This window comes from Camelus ferus, chromosome 13 (genome assembly GCF_009834535.1).
Source record: "Camelus ferus isolate YT-003-E chromosome 13, BCGSAC_Cfer_1.0, whole genome shotgun sequence".
In the NCBI taxonomy this organism is placed as follows: Eukaryota; Metazoa; Chordata; class Mammalia; order Artiodactyla; family Camelidae; genus Camelus; species Camelus ferus.
In genome coordinates this window covers 7,130,998-7,149,033 of record NC_045708.1, presented here as the reverse complement: position 1 = coordinate 7,149,033, position 18,036 = coordinate 7,130,998, and the positions used below count along the sequence as shown (strand labels likewise).

The 18,036-nt window shown below is 53.4% G+C and overlaps 1 protein-coding gene and 1 long non-coding RNA gene across 2 annotated transcripts in view; one reads left to right on the top strand and one right to left on the bottom strand.

The window, feature by feature from the left end:
- Nucleotides 1-760: 760 nt before the first annotated feature.
- LOC116668252 lies at nt 761-5,822 on the top strand. The gene is made up of 3 exons (XR_004325335.1): nt 761-861; nt 4,709-5,282; nt 5,766-5,822. It is a non-coding gene; the product is annotated as an uncharacterized LOC116668252 (long non-coding RNA).
- PEX14 (peroxisomal biogenesis factor 14) overlaps nt 1,061-18,036 on the bottom strand; it is a 117,775-nt gene continuing 100,799 nt past the window's right edge. The window contains exons 5-9 of the mRNA XM_006179908.3: nt 11,757-11,842; nt 8,649-8,751; nt 7,369-7,466; nt 3,950-4,041; nt 1,061-2,231 (exon numbers count right to left, since the gene is read on the bottom strand). Coding sequence (XP_006179970.1) covers nt 1,784-2,231; nt 3,950-4,041; nt 7,369-7,466; nt 8,649-8,751; nt 11,757-11,842 — 827 coding nt within the window. The 3' untranslated portion in view covers nt 1,061-1,783. The remainder of the gene's footprint in view (nt 2,232-3,949; nt 4,042-7,368; nt 7,467-8,648; nt 8,752-11,756; nt 11,843-18,036) is intronic.

The following is an 18,036-nucleotide window of genomic DNA, read 5'->3' as shown; positions in this document are numbered from 1 at the left end:
GGACCCCTTGGCAGACTGGGCTGGAAGCCCTTGGGGACTGAGAACCCTGGCTTCTACAGGGATGGCAAGGAGCAGAGGTAACTCAAGTGGGCTCTGCCTGGCCCTAGGGAGCACGTGGCGGAAAAACAGAGAGCCGGGATGTCACGTGAGGTTATAAGCATCAAAGACAAAACCAGAGAAACCAGGCTGGATGCTCAGAGGGTCAGGGAGAGGCCAGTTGCCATGACCTGACACCTCCAGAGGGCCCCCCAGCCTGCGAGTCAGTTTGCTGCAGGAGCCTGAAAAGGGGGTCTGGGCAGAAGGTGAAATGTTTTCTGAGACAAGACAGCCCCAATGCCAAGTCTCTCACCCTCAGCCGGCGGTGTCCTCCCTCCCCGGGCCAGGCGGGCAGGAGGCCGGGTGCCGTGGTCAGGAGGCCACGGGCCTCCCTGGAGGGTACATACCGGGCTGCAGCAACACCTCCGTGGCCGCTGTCCCTGCACTTTGTTTCCAGAGCCTCTGTGCCTACACAAGGCACTGGACGTGACCAGGCCCTCTGTCCCCACGCACGGCCACAGCACCGGGGGCTCCAGGGAGCGGAATGCTCCCTGGAAGGAGCGGTGAGCGCTGTTTTTCTGGGTTTAGCTAAGTGCTGTGTGAAGGTTAAAGGGAGACAGGGAGGGTGAGATGGAGACGAGATGGGGGAGGAAGAGGGAACGAGACACTCTCTCCTGGGAGCACACGCATCCATTTAAGGAAGGAGAGCTCATCACACTCCACACCAGGTCTATATACAGTAACGTGAGGTCCCTTCTCCTCCTAGATCAGAATGTCGCCCTTCAGCACAAGCTCGGGACCGAGGACAAAGCCCTCCAGTTGTGGGTGAGCGCCTGCCTCAACGCCTGCCTTGGGGGAGGGACTGGACAAGGGAGGCAGGGCTGCCCTCCATCAGGCCCACCACAGGGCTGCCCTGGCCCTGGCCCCCACATCCCCTCCCTAGAGCCCACCTGGCGTGGCCTTGGCCATGATCCATCTCCCAGGCACACGGAGCTGTGAGCAGACAGGGAGCCACAGGCAGGAATTAAATAGTGGCAACTCGTATTTATTACAATTATATACAGTCGTATCTTAGACTCTGAAACCTATACCTGATCACACACAGGAACACGTGTTTAGGGGACAGGGCGGGGACAGACAGGAAGGCCCTGATGCTCGGCTCCTGCGTGGGGGCGGAACCCCATCTCCCCACGGCGGTAGCTGGGCCATGATGCGGCAAGCGGACAGTCAGAGGTGCAGCACGACCAGGCACGGTGGGGCTGGGGCTGCGGCATCATCCGGGCAGGGCTGGCTGTGGGGCCCCCGCCTAGAGAGACGCGCAGGGCCGCCTGCTTTTGGAACCATGACAGGGAGGCCCCTTGGCCACCGGTGAGAACCAGTGAGGGAGCCGCAGGCAGAGGGAGGGGACGGCAGATGCCAGGTCACGCGGCTCCTCCTCTGCTGAGGGTCAGAAGTCAGGTAATAAAACTACCTCTTGTCATGCACGGTGTTAGGCTGGCTAAGACGCTCAGCAGACACCCCTGGACAGAGCGTCTGCTCGGGAGGGGCTGGGGGGCTTGAGCCCAGAGTTCAGCGCCCTCGGCCTGACACAAGGACAAGGTGGAGGCCTGCCTGTCTAGGGCTGAGCCGAGGAGGTGGCAGGCTGGGCGCATGGAAAGGTGAGCCCACGGGGGGCCAGGCATCGGTCCTCACGCCACCCCTGCCAGGCTTGAGGCCACGTCCGCACCTGGCCTGCGACCCCCGGCACCTAGTCCCGCTCGCTCTCGTTGCTGGCGCCCTCAGGCCGCCGCAGCTTCTCCACCTGCTCGTTGATCTGCCCGTCCCCTCCCCGGCGGTCCTCCCTCTGCACCCCCAGGCAGTCCTCCTCGTCCACGCGGCTTACGTCCTCATCCTCCTCGTCCTCCTCGTCCTCCCTCTTCTCTTCCTCACCCTGCACCTCCATCCTCACCTGGCCCTTGACGTCCACCACCCCCTCGCCCCCCTCCTGGGGGCCCAGCAGGTGGTACGCGGCCGTGGAGCCCTCGGGGCTGTGGCCCTCCTTCACGGGCGAGGACGACGTGGACTCATTGCTGACGGGCGAGATGTCACTGCTGCTGTGGTGGTTCACGGTAGCAGGGCTGGAGGGGGATGGCGACTTGACCGGGATCTGCCAGGAGGGGATCTTCGGGGCCGAAGGGGAGGGTGGGAACTGCCTCCTGGCAGGGGAAGGAGAAGAGGGGAGGGCTCACCTTCAGCAAAGCCAAACCCTCCCGGACCTCACGCGCTCATCCAAGGTGAGCAGCAACCCCAGGGCCACCAAGCAGGGGACAGGACGCAGTTCTGCGACCCACTACCAACTCCCTTCTCCCCCTCCTCTCAGAAACAGGGCCTCTGGGCCCCTGAGGTTGGAGTAGCTGCCTGCAGAGCACCCTGTCCCACTAAGGGCGCCACACACTAGAACCTGTTCCCTGCTGTACTTCCAACACTGCCCCAGCCTCCAGCCCTAGGAGAGGCAGCAAGCAAGGAGGGGCAGCCAGAAGCCTGGGAACCCAAGACACCTGGGCCTCGACTTTAACTTGTCCATGGCCTGGGGGCCAAAGGCAGGGGATAGGGGAGAGCCTGGCTTCTGGTTCAGAGGTACCAGCACCAGAAGGGTAACACTGGTAACCTAGCACTTTTCTAGGAAACCTCTGAGCATAACAGTTGACATCAGGGTCAGTTCTCCCTCCCAGTCTAGTGCCCTCATCCTGGGCCCTGGGCCAACAGCCAGCCCGAACCAAAGCCGACTCCAGGAGGGACCCAGGAAGTCAGGGCCACTTGGCCAGGGCTTGGAAATCAATCTCTAGGACAGGTGGGACCACCCCTGCCTGAGCCAAGGGGACTAAGGCCTGCTGCCTCATGGGCTGCCCACCATGCCCCCAGCTCTGGTCCCAGAACAGCCCTTCCACCTCAGACCTCACCACAGAGTGCACACAGCTCGGGCCTCAGCATTCACCTGTGTCACAGACGCTAGTGAGAAATTCAATTGGCTGTTTTCTTGGCTCCAAAGTAACCCAAAAACCTGCTCTCTCTCCCTCTGACCTCCAAGGCTCTCATCTCCTGGTTCAGAAACACAGAGGATGTCCCCTAGGGACAGCCCTCTAGCACCCCAAGCCTGGCCCTGCCTCTCTTAAGGATGCGCTCTTTTCCCAGAGGGAGCCTACAAGTGGGTGGCTTAAAGAACTGGGTCTTCTGGTTGGAGCCACAAGACCCCACCAGGCCCCCATACCTGAAGAGCTGCCGTCTTGCACTGCCCCCACTAAACCCCAGGGTGCCCTGCAGGTGGGTGGTCAACTGTCCCCTGCGACCCAAGACACAGGACTTTCAGTTTTAAAATCAGATAGGCCCAGACAAGTTGGTCACCCTCCACTCAGGGCTGTCCCTCTGGAGGGGCTGCAGAGCGAGACCAAAGGCACTGAGGGTGGGGAGGCAGGCCCTTCTTGAATTGTAGAGCCCCTCAAGCTGAGCAGGTACAAAGACTGCTGGCCTGGCCCTCTGGGGAGACCTCCTCTGGGACCAAGTTGTCACTGGGAGGTCCAGCTGGGGCTCAGGGCAGAGGAGGAGCCGGCCCTGTCTGGAGGGGCAGGGACACTTTCCTCTGCTCAAGGTCCTGCTTCTGGCTGCAGCTGCCCTTGACCAGGTCTTGACCGGCCGAGGAGTTATTTGTATTTCAAAACTCGTGTGGGCGCTGCAGACTGTCACCTCTGGAGCAGGGAGGGAAGGGCCTACCAGTGAGGAAAGGCGGAAGTGCAGGAGATTCCCAAAGTCAGTATCTGAATCATATGCTCAGTCAGGGACCGGGTGCACAGGGGCCCCCTAGGGAGATGGGGGGGGTCCCTCTTCCCCAGCCCTAGGCAGAAAGCAGAATAGAAGCCCACGCCTTCTCAGCTCCTACCGATTTAAAAGAAGCCCTTTCAAGGAGTTAATTTCCGACTTGAGTTCATTGATGTTCTGGGACTCCAGGATCCAGTTGGTGGACGTAGTGGCCTGAAAGTCAAAACACAGAGGGCTGAGGGAGTCAGAGTGGCACCTCCCTCCCATCCCACGGAGCTTGGACTGCTGGGGTGGCAGGGGAACCTGGGGCCTTCTGTGTCCTGTGGCACCAGCCTGGAGCCCCCTCTGGAAGGTCCTGCCACAGCCCATTCAGGGTCTGCCTGCCTGCCTCGGTCTCCGTTTAAATGACGACTCCCTTAAAACAAACATTCCCACAACTCTATCTGGATAGCTGACGATACAAAGGAATCATGACATGCATTTAGGTGTAGTAGTGGTACCCTGATCATGTAAAATAAAACAACAGCAACAGCCAAAGAGCCCTTATCTTTTAGATACCAACTGAAGGGTCTGCAGCATGAAATGACATGCTGTCTGGGATGTGCTTCAAAATAACTGGGGGTAGGAGTGCGGGCAGATGAGGCCCGGGCGGCAGCGGTGTGATCAGAGCATGAGGGGTCACTGTGTGCCCCCCACCCCATTTCTATGTGTGTTTGAAATGTTCCATTAAAACAAAACTAGTAAGATAAATAAATTCCATTTCTACACCAACTACTCCCTCCACTTAAGTCAGTCCCCTGCAGAGATACCACACACACACACACACACACACACACACACAATCTCTGGGGCTGAGACAGGCAGCCACCTCCACCCACAGGTCCTCGGAGCCACCCTGGAGGGTCAAGGGAGACACCGGAGCATCTGCCCTGCCCAGCCCGTGCTCTCATCTCAAGCAAGCCCAGAAGACAGGCTTCACCCAGGATGCCCTCCTCACGCTGTCAGAGACCTGCAGCCCCGCCGCCCATCCACAGCTGTTTCTTTGGGATGACCCTGAAGCTCTCAGCAGAGAGAAGGAAGACATCCTGGAATCAACTCCTTCCCAGAGGAGGCTCACTGAGGAAACAGCCACGATAGCCTCAGATGGATGCCACCCTCCGTGCACAACTTTCCCTTTGAACTTAACGCTGTTTTCCACATAAACTTCAGAGAACCACACCTTTCTTTGGCAAATCTTGTTGGGATAGATGGAGAAGAGGAAAGCCAGGATGGCTGTCCCCCAAATGGGAGGCGCCAGTGGCCAAGCTGCCTGTGAAGTGTTTATGGGCCATTTCTGGTGTGACGGCCTCCGGTGTGCGGGCCTGCATCGTCCAGGCCAGAGGCCGCCTCCAGGTGGCTTCACGTGCGCAGTTAATCGTGCAAGGCCCCATCCCCGGACCCAGGGAACCCGAGATGTAAGTTCAGGAGAAGGTGGGGAGCCTCAGGGGGCCTCTGACATGGGGTGGGGGCAGGCTGTGGGTCCCATCCCCGGCACAACTTTGCAGGGAGAAGCCCTTCCGAGGGGCTGCAGGTCTCGGGAAGGAAATCCCGGGCAGTCTCAGAGCGACTGCGCGGCAGCACCCGCCGCCTCGCACACGGCCCCTCGGGGTCCCCGCTCCAGACCAGGCAGCGCAGATCCAGGAGCCACTGTGCTGGCTTCTCTGAGACCTTGAAAGCCAGAGCAGCCCATTAACAAGGGAGCGATTTCCACTCACCGGCCTACAAAGGACTCAAATTTCCAAACGCGTACGGTGCCAGATGCCAGGATTTAGAAATAAAATCTGACATCTGGGGCTTTTTAGCCAGTCTCTTTAAAAAACAGTTGTAGAAAACTCCCAGCCTTCAGTTTTATGTAGGTTTTTTAATTACTTAACGCTCTTCTTTTTAATTTTTTACAGTGCTACAGTAGGAGTTTGGAAGCCAGATATAAAAACTTACATTACAGCTGAGAAAACACAGCTCTGAGTCTTTGGTTTATGGGGTAACTGAAATCTTCACACTTACGGCTTGAGACACCAAACCAGTGAGCAGGGCTTCAGTACGGGAGAGAATGAAAGGGGCTGGGGGCGGGGCTGGGGGGTCATCAGAAAAACAAGCACGAGAAACTCTCAGAGGCAGCTCTCAACCACCAAACACTATCTTGGGCCCCCCTCCCCTCTTAAAATGCAACATGTGGTCTTAATCTTAATGCTTAAGGTCTGAAAACAGTTTTCCAATTTCCAGAATGGCTTCTGGCCATGGGCAGGCCTGCGCTCCAAAAGATAATGGAGGAAAGAGGGGTGGGGGCCTTAACCCGGCCTTCCCGGCTGCTTCACGGGCGGCCTGCCTGCGGGAAGCGTGCGCGGTGGCCGGCAATGGCCACCAGCAACCACAGCCATCTGTGGAGGAAGTGCAGGTGGTGCCTGTGTGTGCGGTATCCCACGAGGATTCTCGGGACCCTTTTCCCAGGAGGTACCCCAGATTCCATTGGAAATGGAAAGATTCCCACACACCTATAAGGTGCTGTGTTTTGCAAATGCAGAAGATCTGAGTGCTGGCTCACATGAGTTGGGCACTAGGGTGGGGCTTCCCCTGGGAGAGCCACTCGGAGTGAGATCCTTTACAGCATGGCTGCATAGAAGCAGCCAGAAAGCAAAACCAGAGGAGAGGATGAAGCGGGGAGGACAGTGGATGCCCTGGAGCCACGGGACCACTGTCTCCTGGGCCCTGTGTGTCTCAGGAACGACCCTGTCACTCATTCATACAAACACACACACACACACCCCCACACCAGAAGCCTGGGAGCTGACAGCAGTCAGGCACTGTGCTCAATGTGTACAGACAATGAGGGAGGTACCGTTATAGCTCCATTTCACAGATGAGGAAACTAAGAATTGGAGAGGTTAAGCAACTTGTCTGTGGTCACACAGCTAGTATGTGGCAGAGGAGAATTTTAACCCAGGCGGTCTGATCTGATTCTAGGATCTAATATTGCCAAGGTGGCTTCAGATGTGGGAAGTGAGGCATGGAAACCGTCCGGTTGATCTCAGGTGGCTCTACACTCTTTTAGGGGTTACCAGACCCCGAGGCCTGGGTTAAAGAACCTGCCCATTACAGGAGTTTAGCCCAGGGCCTGGGCACACCTCTCCTGCCCTGTTTCCGCAGAACCACTCCAGGCAGCACTGGGGCCTGTGACCTAACTTGCAGGTAGAGACTATCCCACGTCTACACCAGCCACCACCAGAGCGGGGTGTGTGCTGCCGCGGGAGGACCGCAGACAGAGCGCTGCTTTTCCTCCCTCCTGTTGGGAGGTGACAGGGACACAGAAAGGACAGCCTGTCACTGAACACCACACCACCCACACGGTGCCTGCCCCCTATCTCTACAAGAACAGTGAAACCAGCATCAGAAAAGACAAAATCAGACCCCACGGGATGTAGTGAACTGGGCACAAAGGACCAGAGTGAGGAGCGTGCGGGGCGGACCCGGGCCTGGAGGGACCAGAGGATGAGGGACAAGTACCTTGGCTGCAGCCAGTTCGTGGGCAAGCTCCTGGACTTTCTGCTGCTGCTGAATCAGCAGCTCCTGGACGGAGGCGAGAGTCACCTGTAACTGTGTCACTGGGAGGAAAGAGCAGTCGCATCTCTGTTAAATGATACACACAGACTCCTCCTTCTCTCTGTCCACACACCTATAAGCTGCTGCATCTGACTTGTCTGCCCACATCCCCCACCCCCTGCAATCCATATAATTCACCTGCACTCTGTGTAACCCACCTGCACTGTATCTAACCTCTAGTATTTCTACTTTATCTTTCTATTGTGTAGTTGTCTGAGGTCAACAGTATATCCGTCCAAAACCTCTCCCCTCTAATTATATCTGCTTATAATTTGCTTGGCTCTTCCAACTTCGCTACTGTCTGCATCCCCATCTCCGGGCCTCCTTGCGTCCTTGTGGAACTCATGGAAAGCCTCCAATCCTGGGAGGGAGACATCTCAGGTCCACCGTACCCAGGAGTGGTTAAAAACCACAAATGCTGCTTCCCTCCTGCTCCTTCCTGCCATCCCCACCCACCCCCGAGGCTGCCGGAGGTCCCTGGTGGCAAGCGACTTGTCCAGGCCTCACTGTCAGCCTCCGAGGAGAAACGCCAGCAGGGCGTGCTCCGGAGGATTTCTGAGGGCATCACAAACATGCCCCCGAGGGACAGACTCCTGTCTGGGACAGGCAGCTCTCCCATTTGCCTGAGTTTTTAGATTCAGAGCCTCCATCCAGTAAACAAGTTTATAAAGGAGAAAACGACCTCCAGCGCGACAGGTCCCAGCTAATCTGGGCCGTCACTGGGGCACCGGGTGACGAACGCGAGCCCCGTGGAGTCGATGACAGAGGAGGTGGCCGGGGTCCCGGGAGCCGCAGTAATTACAGCCTCTCTTGACCTCGTGTTGGATTCTTAGAGGGAAGGGGGAAAATTGCTGAAAACCCCCCTGAAAACCTCATAGAAGCAGAAATTAAAAATGAACTTTACAGCCTTAGAAAGGCTGTCACTTTACTCCCCTTATTAATATTCTGAGGTTGGGAGCCTTTCCGTAAAAACATAATTAATTGAGGCCGCGCCGACAGTAAACAAGCAATTTCAAATTAAACCGAAATGACGGCGGCTTCATTTGCAAATGTGAACAGATTCTCAGAGCAGATAAATGAAGTCACCACATAAAGTGGAGACGGAGGGGAGAGGGGAGGGGGCAGAGAAGGGGCTGCTCGGCGAAGGCTTTGAGGGGTGACTTGATGGAGTCATTAATCTTTACCTGTCTGTGCCACGCTGCCACTCAACTCCGAGAGACTCGCCTCCATCCTCTCCAGTTGCTTCCTGTCCTCGCGGCCGCCCGTGATGAGGGGGAGCAGGTATTTCTGCAAGAAGCAGGGCGGGCATGAGGAACGCGTACGTACTTGGGGTTATTCTCCAACACTCTCTCAGATTCTGCCAACCAACTTTCTCTGTCAATCCCGGCTCTTGGAAACCCTACGCCAACACTGTAAATGACCAAGATATCCAAAAGTTACGAGGCTGTGATTACAAGCACAGAAAAATTCTGTCTGAATCGGAACCAGAGCTAGGGAACAGGAACATGAAAAATCAACTTGACCTATTGGGATGGAGAACTTTTTGGTTCTTTTATTTCGTTTTTTAAATACTGCCATAGGTAATATTTCTGTGACCAAAACATTCAAAATTCTACTTTTAAAGTTGTGTGATACAAAGTGTAGAAGGTTATACAGAAAGTAATACCACTGGTGGCTTGCGGGAGGGGTGGGAGTGAAGCGTTTTACTGTACACTTTTCTGAACCTTTAACATTTGGAACCATATGACTAAATTATCTATTCAGAAACAAATGAATAAAATTAAACAAAAAATTATTCAAGAAACAAGATCAAAATCCATAAGAGATTCGTGGGACCGCTGGTTCTTTTACTAGGAGGGTGTCATATGTGGGTATTCCAAGGCCATCTAAGGAGGCCACACCTCAGTCTTTCCCTAAAAGCCTTGAATCCTCAGAACAAGTTTCCTTCAGATCAGAGACAAATGCAGCCAGATTCTCCCAGAATTGACATGGGGCGATGGGGGAGGTGGAGACAGAACCAGAAGAAACTGACCTTGGGGAAAAGGGACGTTGACGCTGCAGGGCAGCCAAACAAGGGGCCCAGAACATGGGGAACCCAGACGAGGGGAGGACGAGGGTCTCGGAACATTCAGGGAGAAGGCAGGTGGGGCACAGCTGGTAACTGGTTCCTAGCTTTGAGGTGTGAAGGGGTGGAGGTAGACAGCAGGGTGCCCGCTGGGAGAACCAGATAAAAGATGTGTTCTGAACTCCAAAAGCTCACGACACGACACCCTCCCGCTTAAGGAATGTGAGACCAGTCACCAGCTTTACTGGGGTGGCACCAGGGGTAGCTCCGTGCACAGCCGGCAGGTGTGGTAAGTGGCAGGTGTGAAAGGAGAACTTTGGTTCTTACTCCATTTGGGCCCTGGATAGGAAAAGACAGCAACTTCTCCATTAAGGCTTCCGTACTGGGGAAGGGAAAGGAGGTCTCTCACAAGGGGTTTGTGGGAGAACTCATTTCAAGAGCAACTCCTAGGTGAAGATCACTGTTTAGTATACATAAAGAAGCATTTTCTATTTTGCAAAGTGCTTTTCAACCATCGTGTGAATTACTACCCACAACTGAGCTGAAACTCATCGAATGTAGCCTGACGTTCTAGGTAGAAAATTTCCTAAGTATAAAAGTCAAGAAATTCTTACGCGTGTATTGAACTAAAAATTTCATTTCTAAGATCAAAAATGCCAAGGAAAGGAACACATACACTACCCTAGTCTAAATCATTATGTATTTACAAAACAAGATGACAGCTTGCCTCTCCTTTTTCTTTTTAACTTTGCAGATATTTAAAAAATTCTCATCACCGTTGTGACTGATCTTTCACTGTCTCTTCCTTCTGAAAGCAGAGACCAAGGATCAGAGCTTTATGGGAACAACTGATGATAGCTCATGTCTCCGCTGTGCTCCAAGGGGGGCTACGCGCTTTCTCTTTCCACTAGATCACAGGCTGTCCAAGGGCAGCCGTGTGACTATCATGTACCAGTCAGTAGAGCCAGGACGTTAATTTGAGAATCCTGTCTTAGCATTTTCTTCTTCCTGGTGACTGTATGCAGTTAGTGACTGGAAACTGGCTTTCAGCACACAAGGTAATGGGAGGCATCGCGTCAGAGGGAAAAGTCCCAGGACCCAGAACCCCTTGCTTTCTGACATGGAAATTCCCAAGTTCAGGAACAGATGTTACACCGAAAAGATTATATTCTGCTACAACTCTGTCATTAGCTTTTGCACTTAAGTCAAAAATTAAGAATCCCAGAGTGCAATGTTGCAGCATGCCTCATGTGCTAAAAGTGATGACAACAGTGAGTCTGGGTATTCATTCAGATTCTTTTTTTTTTTTTTTTTAAATCACCAAATGAGGGATGGAGTTGCAGGTGGCCTCAGAAAGAAGGGGGCTTGTCTCTCTAGGACCAACAGAGACTAAGCCCTCCAGCCCCTGTTTACCTTGTGTCTCTGGGGCCATCCCCTGGCTCCACAATGTCTAAAAAAGACTTGCTTCAAATCAAAGTGGTGACCTGGCAATTAGTATCTGATTAGGATCTGGTATCAACGTTCACTCTACGCCTGCAGCTCTGTCGTCAGCAATGAACTCTGGGATCCTGAGGGCTGACTATGAAGTCCGTGAAAAATCCTGGATTTACAAGGATGCCAACACAATATACAGGAGGAAAAAGTAGATCCCGTAAATATGATTGTACTGAGATTCTCAAAGCTGGTTTTAAATACTAAGGTGGAACAATAGCATACAGAGCGCTTCCTATGTGCTGGGGTGGGCACAGAGCACTTTCCAAAGGAGCACCGACTCCTTTGAGCTTCACAACAGCCTCGGTAGATACCATTGTCCCCATTTTACAGATGAAACCCCGAGCCTGTGGTCACACAGCTACTAAGTGGCAGAGCCGGGATGCAACTCAGGCAGCTGGGCTCCAGTGACCATGCTGTTAACCACCACGCCATTCTGTCTCTCAAAAAAGTACAGACTGCTCAGTACGTGCCGGGCACTGCTCTGAGTACTGGCTGTGGCTTGTTGATCACCCTGTGCAGCGGGGGCTCTGAGGAGACGCCAAGTCCCGCAGATGAGGCAGGGTCCGAACCTGCCAAGCACACCCGCCCAGGTGGGGGCAGGACAGGCCTGGAACCAGACACCCCTTCCAGGGTGTTCATCACACACTCCCCTGCACACCTCCACACAGACACACCCCAGGACCGGGGAGAATGGGGCTGAATGCCAAGGGGTGTGTGGGGATGGGCAACTTACCTTGTAGAGCTGGTGAAAGCCGAACGCAATCCCTGCCATGATGATGGCCAAGGCGCTGTAATCTCTCCACCGGGAGCCCGCAGGGCCTAAGGTCGGGAGAAAAGGGCGTCAGGAGAAGCGGCGCTGGCGCCCTTGCCCGGGGCCAGGGAAGCAGGTGCACTCAGTCTCCTCATCTCAAAGGCTGAGCAACGCTGGGAGCCCGTGCGTGAGCACCGGGACACCAGCTGGGCTGCGTCTCCCCCACCTCCCAGGCTCTCGGAACCACCTGCTTCGACGGTGCGCCTGCTGGGTGGCGGTGTCTAAAGGAGCTGAGAGCCGGCGTGGGCATCTGAAGACCGAGGGCACAGGCTTCACTTTCGTGGAACAAAGGACCCGGTGAGGCTGACACAGCATGGCTGGGTGTGGTGAAAGTGCGTCCACATGCCCCCTACACACAGGGCTGTGCTCAGAGCCACCTCAGACCCAGGGGCAAAGGCTGCATCACCTGTTCACTCAACTTTAGGAGGTGCTGGCGGTGTGCACGACAGTGTTGGGGGCACGGGGGACAGAGGTGATGAGACCCCTGACCTGTTCTACTCTGTGAAAACAGAGCCTGGTGAAGAGGAGACAGCCTACAAATCACTGAACTGGTGACTCCAGAGAGGGATGGAGAACAGCCAGCAGGGCAGTGCGAGCGCCGGGGCGGCAGACACCCCCTTGGAGGAGGAGGATGCCGAGACTGGGGTCCCGGGCACAGTGCTCTAGGCAGGGGACGAGCAAGAGCACGGGCAGGGACAGACCTGCGCTTGAGCAGACGGGGCAGCCCCTGGGCCTCACCGAGAGCGGAGGGTTGCTGCTGGCCAGAAGAGGGGGCGGGGGGTGCAGGTGGAAAAGGCAGGGCCGGGTGGGGAGCGCACCCAGGGAACCTGTCATTTCACAAGTGGTGGGGGCTGCTGAAGGCTCTGGATCAGGGAGGGACGTGGTCAGCTCTGTATTTTGGGAGAACATCAGGTAGCACCCATGACCAGCTGCAGGTGGGAGGAGCTACTGCAAGGGACCACGAATGGTGAGAGGAACTGGGACCATGATGGAACATCTCAGGGGACCTGGAAATGGGCAGCCGGCCTTCACATAGGAGCAGGCCCTTCATTACAGAGAGTACCCCCAACCCACCAACGAATTCTAGTTCCACAGGAGGGGAGGGGAGTTCTCTACTCCGTAACCTTCCCCACGTTCTGTTTACAAAGTGCTTTTAGGTCCAGAATCTGATAGGCCGCCTGGCAATTCCGTGAGGTGCAGGGGAAGGCATCAAATCCGCCTGGAACGTCCACTCCAAGCAGCCAAGTCCAGGCCACACAGCTGCCTCCTCTCAAGGGAGCTGCCATGGTGTGTGTGTGTGTGTGAGGTGGGGGATGGGCCACCGTTTCTAGAACCATCGGTGGTGCCAGACACCAACCAGTCTGTGGACTCAGACACAGTGCCATGGGAAGTGACCCAGAAGGCACCCATCCGAGGCACGCTGCTATGACAAGGAACTAGGATCTAGAAGCAAGTCTGGGAGAGAAGGTGAAGCAGGAGAGCACCGCATTCGCGGACTGAAAGGAGCATCACACTTAGCCCGAGGCCACATGTCCTCAGAGACGGACACCCGGGCGTTTCAGCCTTCCCCTTTCCCCTGGGGCTGCAAGCTCTGAGGTACTGGTCACATCCTAGGGTTTCATGACCAAAGGAGGGCAGGTGACGGATGGTTTTTAAAGTCCTTGGTAGGATGTGGGCACACGGAGTAGGGAGGGGCTGCTGGTATGATCAGAGGAGATGTAAGTCGTGAAGACCCCCAAGGGGGTGAGGGAGATGCTACCCTCTCCCTGAGCTGCTGAATGGGGCTCTCAGGAGGCAGAGACAACAGTGATGGAAGAGCCTGGAAGAGTCTCTCCTTGGACCCCCTGCCGATCCCGCCTGTGGATTCCACACAAGGTTCCCGATGTGGCCCAGCCCTGGAGTCTCCTGCACAAACTGTAACCAACAGGTGGCCTCTCCCATGACCCTCAATTCCCTTCTCTGGTTTACAGTTTTTGAATAGGTGATACATAGCCCAAACATGACACAGCACACATCAGTCTACTGCAAAGAGGATTCCTCCACCACCAAAAGCCACTGTCAATAGTTTCTTCCTTATCCTGCAGAGAATTTTTATGCACATATGAGGCAACACAGATAGGCATTATTTTCCTTCTCTTTCCCTCTAGACATTATTTTCCTTCTCTTTCCCTCTACTTCTCATTCTTCTTTTTTTCTAAAGCTGCATTGTATTCCATTAAGCCAATTCCCTACTGATGGGTATTTAGATGATTTCCAGTCTTTTACAATTTCACACAGTGCTGCCATCAATGACTGTGTACACGTGGCATCGCGCATATACGTACAAGCACATCTGTAAATGGGAATGCCTAGGAGGCTGGGTCAGAGACGGCCAAACGGTCCTCCATGGGGGCTGAACCACTTCATTCCCACCTGTTTCCCCACAGCCGCTCCAACACAATGAGTTAATCACATGCGCAGATTTCTGCCAAGGCTGGAGCAAAAAACTAGAACTTCATTCTAGCTTTAACTTGCATTTATCTTATTGCGAGTGAGGACTGAGCATATTTTCATCTGCATTTTCTTTTTGATATACTATATGCTCCCTACTTTTCTACTCTATTTCTTTATCAATTTTCTTAATCAATTTATGAAAGCTTCTTATACAGCAGGGAGATTAGCCCTCTGTCTATGACAGGAGTTGCAAAAATCTTTCCCAGTATATTTTTCTTTTGGCTCTGCTTATGGTGTTCTCTGGCATAAGTGTTTTCATGCTTACATAAATTTATCAATCTATTCTTTTGGGGCTCCAGGGTTTGTGTTACGGCAAGCCAGAACTTCCCCATCCCCTTCTGGGCTCGCAGTGACACTCAGGATTCATGTCTAAACACTGTCTCCAGAGGGGGTTCTGTTGCTCTGAACTGCAGTGCCCACCCCATCCGATGCAGATCTACACAGAGAAGTGCTGCTTGCTAAATGGAAAGCACTGAGACCACTGAGGTAGATGGACCTTTCACCGTGACCCTGAGAAGCCAGGAGGCTCCCAGGCCCAAGCAGGTACCTCTCGTGTCTCAGCCTGCTCTGCTGAGAGCCCTGATTCCAAGGCAAGTTCATTTTTAGGAGGACAAAGCAAAGACAGAGTAACCCTGCCACTTTTCAAGAAAGTCACTGTTTGAGAGGGCTTTAATCCACACCCAGAACATCCATCTGGGCTGCCAAAATCCCACAAGGGAGCATTCAAAATGGCACGTGTCCAGAAAGCTCTATTCACCACTGAATTCTCAAATACCCAATAAATATCTTACAAGAAAACAGCTGCAACTGGGCTGCAAACTGGACCAGAACCCAAAGTCTGCTGCATTCTTTCCTGCAAACATCCCATGCGTGCCTGGAGACGCACAGCCTCTCACCACAGGTGCTGGGGCTGAGGCTGAGCAGATGCTGGCGGGTCAGGGGTCCAAGAACCAGGACCCTTCCTGCAGCTGCTGCCACCTCTGGGAACCTGACCTCCTCAAGCACCAAGAAACACCTGTGGCTCCGTGCCGGCCGCACCTTCACCCCCACACTGCTCCCTGCTTCTGCCGTGCTCGTGCTAAGAACATTTTATTGCCCCCTGGTTTTCATTATTAATGAAAAGGGACCAGAATGATCTTTCCTAAAGTTCAGAGAGTCTATAAAGACAAGAAGCTGAAATGCCATTTTACTCGTTTTGGAGATGTGTGATACAATTCTGTCTTGTGGCAAAATGAAAAAAGAGAAAAACTGAGATGGAGATAACTCTTATCCACTGCACACCTTTCAAAGGCTACAGACCAGGGCTAGCAAGAAAGCTCCCGGCGTAACCCAAAACTGGCTCAAACCCCCAGCCATGACCACTGGAGCCCTCCCCATTGCCCACCCTGGGCCAATTTTTTCCAAGCCCAGTGCAGACCCCCCAGTGAGGGAACCCAGAGACCTGGGAGCTACAGCCGCTTGTCACTGTGCTCCCAAATGTCCAGAAAATACAGTCAAGGGCAGAAAATGGGGCCAGTCGCTCTATTGCTCTAACTCAAAAGGAAGGGAAACGGGGGGCGGGAGGGTGTAGCTCAGTGGTAGAGCACGTGCTTGGCATGCAAGGTCCTAAGTTCAATCCCCAGTGCCTCCATTTAAAAAAAATTAAATAAATAAATTCCCCCTCCCCCACCAAAAAAAATTAAGAGAAATGGAATGAATGAGCTTTTCAAAAGCTTCAAAGCCTCCAGTCTGAAGCAGATGCCCAGCTGCAGACACGGCAGCCCAGGGGGCAAGCAGGCAAGAAGCCTGAAGTCAGAGATCCTGGTACCACACCACCAACCAGGTGGCTCCCAAAGACAGTTTTCTCTTCTCTTCTTATCAAGCACCGACCATGTGACTGAAGGTGGCAGAGCTTTGTTAGAGTTAAAGAACTCAGGAACAATGATACATTTAAAGGCATTCAGATTCAAACTGTCTACAGCACCTCCCCATCAGGCACGACTAGCCAACTCACCAAAAGGCACAGCACTTTACCAGCCTCATCACTGGCCTCTCTTGAGAATGAAGAGACAGTGAACTGTGGCAGCATTTCTGGGGCTGCCTGTATGTCTTAGGCTGCAGCGACGTCAGAGGTCAAACTATTGTAGGGAGAAGAGGGTAGGGCTCTTCAAAACCCAATGCCTTCCTTAACCTCCCAAGGACTCCATCAACTAGCCTGAGCTCTGACAGCGTCCCCGGGGTCTGCCTGCCCAAAGGCTCAAGTGTCAGGTGATTCCACAGTGTACGGCAGCCACGTCAGGGGCAGGAGACCCTGGCTCCTTAACCACTCACTGAACATCAACTAAACTAACATTACTTAATTCCTTTAGTTATAGCTCAATCAACCAAGAGATTCTCACCTAGCAGGTGAGAACAAACATCATCAGGTGAGGCCGGGAATCGCGCACACAGCACAGCCATGTTGAGCTTGAAGTCACAAAGTCAGAGACTCATGGACACCATGGAAGTCCCACAATCCAGCAAAGACTCATCAACAATACAGAGCTAAAAGCTGTCACCAAGTCATCCTGCTGAGATGATCTGTACCTATGATGTGCTAGCACGTGCTAGCTGACAGCAGGGAGAAACTATCCAGTCCCTGCGGAGGCTGGTGTCCTGAGCGTGGGGCATGGCAGGGGCAGGCACCAGGCAAGCCTCGCCGTGGTCCCCTCCAGGCTCATCAAGGCTGGAACTGTGACTCCACACAGCAGTATACTGAGCTTCTCAAATCACCCCATCAGCTTTTCTCACAAGCCACCCTGAAAATTAAATGATAAGAAAGGCTCAACCACAGTGAAGTCCTGGAATGAAGCCAGCCCGCCAGACAGTGCTTGTTACAGCACAGGAGCACCAGGCTCAGTGCATGGAGAGTGGTGACCAGCCAAAGGGCACCAGAGGCAGTGGTCAGAAAGGCAGACCGGCGCAGCGACTAGAAAACAGAGCAGCTCCGCTCTGAACAGAAGCACCCAGGCAGCCTGGAAGGCAAAGGCACCACAGCAGCCCGACAGCAGTCACATCTGGAAACCTAAGACCTGTCTTCACTTGGAAGATGATATTTTCCACCTCTCATGGGCTGCAAAGCTATCAGCAGTGTCATCTTTAGGCAGGAAGGACATAAGAGGTATATCTATATTCTCACTCAACGATTAAAAAATATGAGCTCTAATTAAACTGTAAGGATTCAGGAGAGTCCAGAAATAGGCCCATGACTGTATGGACAACTGATTTTTGACAGAGACCAAGGTAGTTCTATGGGGAAAGGATAATCTTGCCAACAACTGTGCTTCGACAATTGGATATTCATGGAGGGTAAGGATACCCTTACCTTACACCATATATAAAAATTAACTCAAAATAGATCATTCACCTAAACAAAATAGCAAAAACTATAAAACTTCTGCAAGAAAACAGAAAACACAGAAGAAAATCTTCGCAACCTGTGGCATAGGCAAAGACATTTTAAGATACAAAAAGTATGCACCATAAAAAGAAAAAAAGAATAAAACAGACATCATCAAAATTTTAAGCTTTTGCTTTCAAAAGGCATTGTCAAGAAAATACCTCCACAGACCGGGAGAAAATACCTACAAAACATATATCCAGTAAAGGACCCGGAACCAGAATATATAAAGAGCTTTTACAACTCAATGACAAAAAGGCAAACAAGGCAGTTTTTTAAAAAGATTGGGCA